Source organism: Pagrus pagrus (assembly GCF_965226575.1).
Source record: "Pagrus pagrus genome assembly, chromosome: 4".
NCBI lineage: Eukaryota > Metazoa > Chordata > Actinopteri > Spariformes > Sparidae > Pagrus > Pagrus pagrus.
The window spans coordinates 3952-16094 of NC_140188.1; the positions used below are offsets into that span (position 1 = coordinate 3952).

The 12143-nt window shown below is 41.6% G+C and overlaps 1 protein-coding gene and 1 long non-coding RNA gene across 2 annotated transcripts; both read right to left on the bottom strand.

The window, feature by feature from the left end:
- Window positions 1-1336: 1336 nt before the first annotated feature.
- LOC311255679 lies at window positions 1337-4953 on the bottom strand. Its single transcript, XR_014622400.1, has 3 exons — window positions 4866-4953; window positions 1625-1679; window positions 1337-1411 (listed from the first exon to the last, which is right to left on the bottom strand). It is a non-coding gene; the product is annotated as an uncharacterized lncRNA (long non-coding RNA).
- Window positions 4954-7530: 2577 nt separating this feature from the next.
- On the bottom strand, window positions 7531-11351 carry LOC311256775 (coagulation factor X; the record flags this gene model as incomplete). Its single annotated transcript, XM_084352075.1, has 10 exons — window positions 7531-7953; window positions 8695-8820; window positions 8898-9094; window positions 9258-9372; window positions 9487-9761; window positions 10233-10367; window positions 10448-10561; window positions 10819-10843; window positions 11003-11175; window positions 11285-11351. 10 exons carry the CDS (start codon window positions 11349-11351, stop codon window positions 7711-7713), a joined length of 1470 nt encoding a protein of 489 aa, XP_084208201.1. The 3' UTR covers window positions 7531-7710.
- Window positions 11352-12143: the final 792 nt, after the last annotated feature.

A 12143-nucleotide genomic window follows, 5' to 3' on the forward strand; every position in this document is an offset into this window, starting at 1 on the left:
ACCACACACTGACTCTAGACCCAAGTGGCACGGAGAATTTTTTAAGCACCGACCCTGGGTGCGTAATCAACACAATCAGGAGGTCTTTAAGACCTATGACTATGGCAATGTCCACCTTAAAAATTGTGTTTATGTTATTCAATGCAAAAAATGTGGCATACAGTATGTTGGTGAGACAGGCAGTACTATGTTAGTACGTTTCACACAACACAGACACAATATTTTGAAAAAGAATAAAACACACACTCTTTTGGTCAAACACTTTATTCTGCATGATTGGTCTTCACTTACCGCAACTGTCCTACGCTGCAATCCCAGGTGGTCCACAGCTCAAAGAAGGAGAGTAGAGAGACTCTGGATCCAGCATTTAGGCACTCGCACACCGGGGGGCCTTAACGAGAGGATGGAGGTCCCGCTGTCGTCGCTCGGCTGATGGCCTGTGCATTTAATGTTGACGCCTTTGTCGTTATCATTCAGTTCCCCCTAACCTAACCCTAACCCCTAACCCTAACCCTAACCCTACACTTTCCTGTTGCCCGTGCAATCTATCCCTACTCGGGCAACTAAAATCTACTTTTCCTTTCACCTAACCCCAGCATACGAGAAGTATTGCCAAAAGTGCAAGGAGAAGAAGGTTGCCATCAGACCTTTCTCTGCTTTCCGGATGAAGCTGAGAAGACTGAGACAACAACCTTCTTAACTGCACTGACAATATAGTGAAAGAAAAGAAAATGAAGGTGATAAACAACTCAAAATAACACTAAAACAACTACAAAAAACACAAAAACAACTAAAAAGATTTTAAAAAAGTAAAAAAATAAAAAATAAAAAAATAAAAAATTACACTAAAACCCTAAACAAAACACAAAAATAATTAACAAAATAGCTCTTACTTTGTTCATGTACATTTTGAAATATTACAATAATAATTGCAACAATGCTTGCATTTTTCTTTTTTCAATCTATGTTGACTTTATCTAACAGAAGGAAGGTGAAATGTTGATTTATTGTCACCCAAGACTCTATGCTTTTCCCTCGGCACTTGGTTCATTATCATCATGATTGCAACAGAGCTTGCTTTTTTCTTTTTTAAAATCTTTATTCTTTTTATGTAAAAAGAGGAAAGTGAAATCATAACTATAGTTCATTATAATTACATATAATTTGTTATTATTCCATATATTTTCTTTGGTTACACTTACCTCCACATGGACTCTGCCGTGACGTGGCGTGGGGGCTTGAGTGCCACAGTGGTCCTAGGTATCGTATAGAATGGCTGCAGCCAGCACAGTTTACTCATGCCTTACCAAAAATGAGTAAGCTATGCTGGGTGCAGCAATTCTATGGGATCCCTAGGATCACTGAGGCCAGACTAAAGAGTCCAACACTTGCTCACATCTGCTTCATTTTCCTGAAGAACACAAAAAACTCAAATGACTCCAAATGACCTGAAACGTACTCCTAACCACTTTCTGCAAGTTACATTTTGTTAGGGGTACTCAAACACTTAGGCAAATTTCACTACTTCCCATTCGTTTTAAATGGGAGATTTAAAATCGCTATAGCTCCGCCTACGAAGGTCCTAGAGACTCGTGGGTGGTACTATTGGAAAGCCCATACTCACATTTGGGGGGGGTAGCCGGAGTCTCAAGTCTGTCACCAGCTCACATATACTCCGTCTGAAAAAAAAACACAAAAAATTTAAAAGACTCCAAATGGCCTGAAACGTGCTCCTTACCACTTTCTACAACTTTGATTTTGTTTGGAACAAAAAACACTTGGGCAAATTTCATTCACTTGAATGGGAGATTTAAAATCACCATAGCTCCGCCCACGAAGGTCCTAGAGACACATGGGTGGTACCATTGGAAAGCTCGTGGTCACATTTGGGGGTGTAGGTCAAGGTCCCATGACTCTATCTCTTATGAAAGCCAATTGAACATTTTTTGTTCAACCCAGACATAGCCATAACTCCGGATAGGAAGGTCGTAGAGACAAGATGAGGACAGATTCGGAATCCCCGTAGGCACATTTGGGGGGGGTAGGTCAAGGTCCCATGACTCTATCTCTTATGATAGCGAATCGAACATTTTCCATTTTAAAATCGCGATCACTCCGGCTACGAAGGTCCTAGAGACAAGTCGAGGACAGATTTGGAATCCTCGTAGGCACATTTGGGGGGGGTAGGTCAAGGTCCCATCGCTCTATCACTTACGGTTGCGAATTGAACATTTGTTCAACGGGTTATCATACCCTTTACCCTAACATTTGTTCAACAGGTTATCATACCCTTTACCTAACCCTAACCCTTTTTTTTTATTGCTCCTATTATGCAGTACTCTGTCCTCACATTGGCACAGCAGTTTAGAATGGGAGCAAATGGAAAAATATGACAATGTGAAATGTAACATTTTAATTTCATTAGACCTTAAAGATGGTCATGTAATTAATCCATCTTAATTTATATAGCACATTTCTACACCCAATGTGCTGCACATGATAGACAGACACTGCAACAAAAACAAAAAGCACAGGTGAGCGAGGGCACAAAAAATAAAGATAGCATTATATAAATAAACTAATAATGGAGGCACCTTGCTTGAAATTCAGGCTAAAAAGATGTCTTAAGATTTCTTTTTAAAATATCAGAGGTGGGGGTCATGATTTAAAAATACTTTTGACAGTAAAACTGCACCTTGAAAAACAACTTAGACCCCATTTAGTGACCAAAGTCCGGCTGTGTTTTAAGTACTTGAGGAAACTGCAAAAATGTATATTAACAATTAACTATCATGGCACATGGAGCGCTGACAATGAACACATTTTCTTAAACTCCATGTGTGTCAAATGTTGGGATGATCTGTGTTTATATGAGTCACCTTCAAATAAGGTCATCTTCAAATCAAGAGAAGTTACAACATGAACAAGGGAACCCATACAAGGATGCAAGATTTGGATAGCAAGCACTTCCCAGCTAGTTGGCTCTTGTCATGTTTCCTGAGCAATTTACACAAGTCAAACAAGTTACCAACATCTGACACTGAAACAAATGTTTGGTCGTACAGTAAACATCCTAGAGATTAAGAGGGGATTTTCCCTTTTTATTCCTTGCAAAATAAAGAATGAGCAGATTTCTCCCTCATTGTTGGTCACAGGCCGCTTAACGTGACTCACAGTTTATCATAGCGGGAGAGGGACAAGGAGAGGACTCGTTCATCTGCGCACTCTGTGAGGCAACAGACCGGTGCGCAACCGCAGCTTCTCTGCAGATGTAACATAGTTGGAAGTAACTGGATAAATCTGTTAAATAGGGGATAGGCGCCCTCTGCTGTCTGTTGTGTGTCACTGATGTGTTGGTGTGAAAGAAGGGATTGTGGGTAATCCTCAGTGAAAATGAGGATTCAAACAAGAGGTACCATGTCTCGCAGTCTCTGGGAAAAAAGCTTTGTTGACGGTTTCTTGAGTCATGTTAAAATTAAGCCTGTATTGTATATCGATGTGCTGTGTAATAATGGTGGATTTTCTGTCTTCTCCGCAACTTCCACTGTGTTTTGTTGTGTTTTGTAACCGAGAGCAACGTAATGTGGAGCTAGCAGAGTTAGCCTAACATGCTGCTATTTTCTTTGAATAGAAAGCTGAGCCCATGAGACTGAGAGAAGAGTCTGTATTTACCATTGCCCTTTTTTCATAAATTCAGGTATGTGTGACAATGTTAGAGACAGTAGAGGTGTGTTGTTATATTGTTGTTTAAAGTTATTTCATGTTTATGTCATGCCAGTTACGGTATGTATTTTTGAATGTAAAAAAGGTAATAGCTGATAAAAATGTATAACCTGCACTTTATTTTAAAATTCATTTTTTTATGTAGATTTCATACATTGCACATTAACATTGCAGCTAAAATCCACTATACGATCACACTGAAAGTATTGTATTCTATTTGTATTATCGCTGTTTGTGATCCAGTGAAAATGAGTATTCAAACAAGAGAAAGCTGAGCCCATGAGACAGAGAGAAGAGTCTGTATTTACCATTGCCCTTTTTTCATAAATTCAGGCAATAAACCTCCTGTTAACAACCCAGCTGTGGTGATTCTTGAGGGCGGTGAGAGGACACACAATAAGAAGGGTTACACAGACTCACTACTCAAATGACTCAAATGAACACGGAGCAAACGACTCCCCCAGTCCATATAAATTTAACTATGGCTGTGTGTTGGATTACGGCAGCCCTAAGGTTTAATGTGCATGCCTCAACTGTTGCTTTCACTCGCGTGACGTATTTTTCCTTCTCCCACACTGTATTGAAGGTAAAAAACATACTGCTGGCTACCGTTTAGCGTTACACCCAACACGTAAATGACGCAACTTCACAACTTACGTTAGCTTTACAGGCAAGCAGGGTTAGGGTTAGGGGGTTAGGGGGTTGACAAGCTGCAGCCTCTTGCCAGCCTTCACCATTTCTCCAAGGAAAGACAGTGCCAGAGCATTACGAACCTCGTTTAACCTCGTCTCTGCGTCAAACACATTCATGCTGCGTTCACTGAAAATCGTAATTTCCACGTTGCAAATTTGAAAGTCCGGCCAAAACGCCTTCGCTGTCAACTTGGGGCAAACGGAAAACTCATGCTACAACATGTCAAATGTGGGACCTTCAAAGTAACTACGCTTTGGAAGGGTTTTAAGCTAATCACAGGACTATGGTGGGAAACCGTCCAAACTTGCCTTAACCTTGGCCTGAACAGGCTAACGTTATGCCTGTTTGGTTCGTTAGCTAGCTGACAAACGCTAACGTTAGCTAGCGAACGCTAACAGTTGTAGCAGTAATTAAAACATATTAACAGACAAACTTGCTCGATAACTTACCTTATTATTCTTCAAAAGAATCAAAAGAAGGCGCAAAAGTCGAGTCAGCAGGCTGCCCTCAACACCCCGGCCTGTGTGCTGGACTGGTGCGTTGTTGAGCGGGAGAGATTGTTGCTACTGCGCATGCACACTTCTTCTTCTTCTTCTTCTTCTTCTTCTTCTTTGAATGCGCAGTGGGAGTGACACTGTTGGCTACTTACTGTTGTGAGTGAGCTTAACTCTAAATAAAGTAATCTTCACTCTAAACACTAAGTATTTTGCGTTTTTCACCATGCAAGTAACTGTTACTTCATAAATACCAGTCATAAGTACATATTGTTGATAACCTAGTAAAGTTAACTAATGTTTATGTCAGGGCAGCTATTGGATATTACAGTGTACAGTTACACTGCAACCCACCAACCCTTGCACTGTCCAACCCTACACATTCCTATCTGAAGTTATCCCTAGGTGATCATCCTCAAAGTGATCATCGTGGCTATTACCCTTTAACCCTGTAAATAGGGATACTCACCTTAAAAAAACCAAGTAGTGGAAAAGGGGAGGAGCCATCTGAAGCTCAACACCCAAGAGTATAAAAGGAGGAGCTGAGGAGCAGGAGCTAACTTTTGCCCTGACCACGAAGAGACCAAAACCTCTCCATAGTAGTCCAAGCAGCCTATTTTCTCAAGTGTGCCCAGGCCTGAAGAAGACCCACATAAGGGTCGAAACGTTGCCACCAGGCACACATAATTTATTTTTTAAAACAATTCATAATACTTTATATCACATTTAATTTCATGACAAATAAATACACTAATAAATAGAAAAAAAATAAATTATTAAATAAATACACCACGATAGTACACAAAAGACTTACTTACCCACAGGGATGGGGAGTTGTCAGTTTTTTACAATACAAGTGGCTAGTGTAGAGCAGCTTAGGAGGGACACACCCCAAAGATTGTGCATCTTTGAATGGACCTTCCTTGGGGGAGACTGTCTTGTGCTAAGTGGTCAAAACACTCAACACACCATCCTTAGTTGTTTATATAAACATATATATTTTATTTAAAACCTTTTATTTCACATTTTTTTCATTAAAAAAGAGAGAGACACACACACACACACATAGACAACAACACCCACCTTCATGGGTGATGATTATAATGAGGGCTGGATGCAGGTCCAGCAGGGCAGTCGACGCCGGCAGGCGCGCCAGCCATTTCAGGACTGGGGTGATGGGTAGAGGGCGTGTGCACCCCCCGTTTCCTACGGGAGACGGGATGCTTTCCCAAGACGTAACCCTGGGCTCCAGTACTATTCAAAGTAATCAATAAATGCTTCACTCCTATGATGACTTTAAATCTCTGCTGGTCCTCCAAACTAATACTACTGATGTGTTCTACAAATCTTTGGCTTTATTTTAATCAATTTAATTACTATTAATAACTTTACATTGCTGTAATGGACACCACATCAGCATTATCGCTTATGTACAGATTTATATTCCTTAGGATTCAGAGGATGAACTCTTTAAATTAAAATGACTCCATGATGTTTCCTCTGGCGCCAACTGCAGGACAAAATGAACATCACTCAGTGTGTCTGTAATAAACTGTGCAGCCTGTATAGGTCGACAGAAACACACATACTGAAGTCACATTATTAAAGAACATTTTTATTTTATCACATTCAAAATGTAACTTTATTATTTCCACTGATTGTTTACAGTGCCATTCTGTTTTTATATTTTACACTCATGTATGAATTATATGAAAAGTAATACACATGTTTCGTCACATTTGATGAAAACCTTTTATCATTTATGTCATCATCAAGTACTTTACCTCATACTTCTACTCCACTACATGTATCTGGCAGCTTTAGTTAAAACTTACTTTTCACATAAACATATGAAGGGTTGATGAAACCTGATGTTTTGTTTTGAATTAAACTACAAACAGTCTGAAACCATCAGTTCATTAATCAATTAGTTGATTGACAGAAAATTACTTGGAGATTTTTCGTGTGGTTGCAGCTTCACAGATGTTTTTATTCAAATGATTGGAATCATTTGTTTTCATTCAGGTTTGGTCTGTTGGTTGGCAAACACATTGTGCAGGTGTCACTTGTGCTCTGGCTCATTGCCACCACATTCCTCTGAGTATTTGTACAGTGTGGTATTAGTACTTTTACTGTAGTACAGTATCTGATTACTTCCTCCATCACAACACCTACATGCATCAGAGATGCTTCCGGCTGTGTGATGTTTGTTTCCTGTGAAAACAGTGAAGACTACAGCTCAGAGCTCAGGTTGAACTTTGACATTGTGTGTTACTGACTGTTCAGTTCACAGCCAATAACAGCAGGGCCGGACTAAATGTACAGATCACACTGGGCAGGTTTTATTTTTGGCCACCTCCACTCGTACGTGTTGCTATTTGATTAACAAACAAAATGACTCCTCTGCCTCATGATGACTATTATGCTCATTAATTTAGTCAGGTGTCCATTTTTACCAGTTTATATTTAGCTTTATTTATACATAGTCTGTTATTTGTGTATTCAGTGTTGCTAACATTGTTCATGTTTAACACAAATAATTGAATACATATATATATATATAACACTCAAGTAAGGTGCTAGCCCAAAGATTGTTTATATTTTTCAAATATTTTACAATATATGTATATTGGGATTTAATGTTTCCCACTCTGTCAGCGCCCCCTGCTGGCCAGGACATCGCCTGACTCTCCCTCCTAATCAGTGAGTTAAAGTTTCCGTGTTGCTGTGAAGTGCAACTCATCTGTTCTGTGATAAGCTGCTTGTGTTCAGGTTCAGGATGACGAAGAGTCTTTTTATTTCAGCTCCTGGTCCCATTGACGTCCCCCCTCTCCATGGTGTCTCTGATCCAGTTCAGGAAATTCCCCAGTCGGGTGTAAACTCCATACTTCCCAATGGTGGCACATTTCTCCCCCCAGCTGACAACTCCTGTCAGAAACCAGGTCCCTCTGTAATTCACCACCATTGGTCCTCCACTGTCCCCCCTGCAGGCATCCTTACTGACGTCCAGGTAACCTGCACAAAACATGTTGTCTGTGATCACCTGCGGGACAGAAACACCACGTGTTAGACGTGACGGCTTCTTTAAAGGCTGATTCTGAGATTTTTACACTTAATATCTTATAACTAATCTGTTTCACATTAAAATAATAACTATGACAAATATTTATGATTCCATAGCAGAATGTAAAGACATCACATCCACAGAAAATATAACTGAAATGTTCCATGAATCAACACGACAATCTCATTGCTGATTCACCGACTTCCTCTCTCTCTGTCTCTCTCCTGAAGTTACAGCGACAGACGTCCAGATGAAACGTACCCTTTCCTTGAGGAAAATGGTGGATTACTTTGGTTTTGTTGTTGTTGGAAACATTTGGGATAATGTAAGGACACAACTCAACAACATGACGAACAAAAGTCAAGAATTTAACAAAAGACAGAAGGTATACATATTATGTCTTTCCCTTTATGCATACTAACAGACTACCTACATAAGGTTTAACTATAAGTTTGCATGAATATAATTGAATCAGTTATATAATTTATTCAGTGAATCAACGTGACAGAACAACTTGACATTAAATTTGACACTTTACATTGAACTGATTACATAATTAGATGCACATTTACATGTAATTAAAATAACTGAAGTGAAATTATTTTCTTAACAGTAAAATAGATGTTAGAAGTAAGACACCTGATGAAGATAATGCCATGACTGACTGTAGCAGAGCTGTATGTGGTGAATCAGCTGATCAAACAGTAGGTGTGTGTTCACCTGTTCAGTGGAGGCGGTGCAGTCACTGTAACTGACCACCGGCAGTGTCACCTTCCTGAGGAAACGAGACGACCTGCCCAGGAAGCGAGTGAGACCCCAGCCTGTCACCACACCTCTGTTACCTTCCTGAAAACACACACACACACAATCAGCTGTGATCTCAAGTTCTTCCACACAACACTCTGTGTTGTAGGTAACATTACCTGCAGCAGGTATTTGGAAAGGTGGTGGTCGGGGAGGCAGGCGGGGGCTGCGGTCGGGCCCCTGACGATGGGCCGGTCGAGGTATAGCAGAGCGATGTCACTGTCGTAGGTGAACGCGTGAAAGTGAGGATGAACAAAGACCTTCTGAACCTTTATGAGCTGCTCACCTGGATCAGGACGCCGCTTATCAAAATCTCCTACACACACACACACACACACACACACAAACAAACAATACTCAAACATGATTCAGTGTGTTTCATCATAAAAACACACAACACTTTTCTTCTCTGACTTCTTCTGCATTGATCTGATAGATTCTGGTTAAAGAAATAGTTCACCCAAACAGGAGTGTAGTACCTATGGTAACGTGGTCTGCTGTCGACTCCATGCAGTGAGCAGCAGAGACAACCCAGCGGTCAGAGACCAGAGTCCCTCCACAGAAACCAAAACCATCAGGCCTGTGGACCAGGACCTCAACACACACACACACACACACACACACACACACACACACAAATATAAATATTACAGCTACTTTTAATACCTTACGTTAATTTTATGTATCTTAATTAAAATGTCTCCTCACCTGCCAGGGACTCCCTCCTTGTTTCACCAGATCGCCCCCGACAATACGAGTTTTCACCCCCTCCTCTCCTCCCCCCTCCTCCCCCCTCAACTCTGTCTCATTGGTTCCTCTGTGCTCAGTTGTTGCGTTCACTGTCAACAGTTGGTCCTCAGTCTCTGTAAAGTTGACACTTGTCTCCCAGCTGTCAGTGCTGATGTTAAGCAGCTCTGAGTGATTCCACAGCGAACGACCGTAGGACAACAGCTCCATCTGCTGGCGGCCACAGGGGAACGACACTGCACACCAACAAAATAACGGAAAGAGATGTGTGAGAAGTGTGTGCACTGTTCACACCTGTTCACTACTTAAAGGACCAAACTCATGTAATTCTGTAGTCTTCTTTTAGTCAACAAATCCTCCACATCCCTGTCTGAAACTCAGCGATTCCTTCTCGACACGTAAATCTTTGAAATCACAAATGTTTAGTTAGATGTTTCAAACAGCTGCATGCTTTACTTTTATCAAACAAAAAGGAGGAAACAGTGACTCTGATTGGGACTATTTTCAGCTGCAGATGAAGCTGCTGCTCTGGTTCTTGTGGCAGCAGGATGGAATGTCAGTAACACATATGCAGTAGTATCAGTAGTATCACTCGTATAATGTGTAGTAGTATCAGTATATGTGTAGTATTATATGTTGTAGTATCAGTATATCAGTAGTACTGTGTGCAGTAGTTACAGTGGTAACTCATGTTCAGTGAGTGTTACCAGTCTGGGAGCAGCCCTGTCCATCCAGCTCCAGTTTGAATCCGTCAGCGCAGCCACACTGAACTCCAGCTCCACCCGGCAGGTCTCTGCAGTACTGCATACAGCCACCGTTTCTATAGCGACACTCCAAAACCACTGCACACAGTACACAAACTATTACTACAACAGAGCCTGACAGCAGTAACTATGGTTACCGGCGTATCAGGTGCCATTACCTGAGTCACAGGTGTCACCGTGGTACTGAGGAGGACAGAGACACAGGAAGTGTCCTCGGTCCATCATGCACATCCCTCCATTCAGACAGGGGTTTGTCCTACAAGGGTTCAGATCTACCACACACAAGCAAGACACCTGAATGCATCATGACCAGGTAGTTGAAATCATTAGAGATTATTATCATGACCCTGTCAGAGTGAAGATCATGTGATAAGATGGAAAGCTCCAGACCAGCTGCTGGACCTGTTGTTGACATTATTTTGTTTATATCAGGTTGAAATAAATGATGAGCAGGTTGAGATGAATCTTAACATTCAGACGTCATCAGTCTGAACATTTGTTTCATAATGTTTATGATGAAAATACTCACTCGTGTATTTGAACCAGAACTCCAACTGTGAGGCAAGAAACTCAAAGTTAGACCGAAAATCTTTGACCTCGACATGTTTCACCTGACTGACCATCGCAGTGTCCTGCCCTCGGTCCTGACCCTCAGGTTGGACCATGGTGTCCTCCTCTGGGACCCTGACTCTCAGTTTGGACAACCTTCTCACCATCTTTTCTTTGGTCTGGAAGATCTCGGCGGCTTCCTCCTGTGAGCAGCTCTCCTCGTAACACTCCCTCTCCAAGTTTCCAGGTAACATCTCCTCCAGGAACAGGGAGTTGGCTCGGCGCCTCCTGGAGGAGGAGCGGAGGATCTGACCTGCTGATGACTGATCCAGGAACACTGAGGGTAAACGAAATAGGAGAAACACTTCAGACAAGCAGGAGAACTGCAAGCAAATATCATGAGAACGCAGAGACGGCAGGTGAGATCACCTGTCTACCAGTCCCACCTGTACACTGGAGGAGTGCAGAGCAGCTGAGCAGAGTGACGAGTGTCAGAGCTGTGGATGACAGCATGTCTTTCTGTCTGTCTCTCTCGCCGTCTCTGTCTGCGGAAATAAACAGAAATCAAGTTGTTCTGTTAGAAGTTTTGTGTTGATGTTTCTCTCTGAACATGTCGCTGTTTTAATATTGTGTATTAATAGAATCCTGCTGCATTCTGGGAACTCTGTTACATCTCCAAATGTAATTCAACTTGTGACGTCTTTCAATTGTCTTCATACCAAAATTCTAGTTGACAAATTGTGATGTGAATTCAGGTTTGATTTACATTTTATCTTCGGGTTTCCACACAGCTGTTAACACAGCTACAGATCTCTTCGAACAAACATCACTACAATCCTTCAGTTCTGTTGATCGCTGTTGATCCAGCCTCAGGTTGAGAACCTCTGTGAATGTAAGCTGAAGAATCGGAACCTGTTTTGCTGTCAGTGAACAATCCTACCTGTCGTCTTCTGTTGTCTGCTGTTGTCTCCCTTGAGGACAGTCGCTTCTGTCTGTCAGGGTGTAAAATGGAGGACGGAGCTGATCGATTGATCTTTAGCCACAATTCAAATATTGACACACAGACGTCACATCAGGAGCAGAGAGGACACAACAAGAGACAAGTCTTCATTCTCTCTAACTGAGAAGAACAAACTCTACAGGAAGTGATGAGATAGAGAAGCAGTATAAAGGCGCGCAGATGCCTGAACTACCTCAACTGGCTCTTTTTGACAGAGAGGAGCATCTGCTCTATGCCAAGCTCCCTCTGGATGTCAAAGCTCCTCACCCTGTCTCTAAGACTGAGCCAAGTCAGCCTACAGAAGA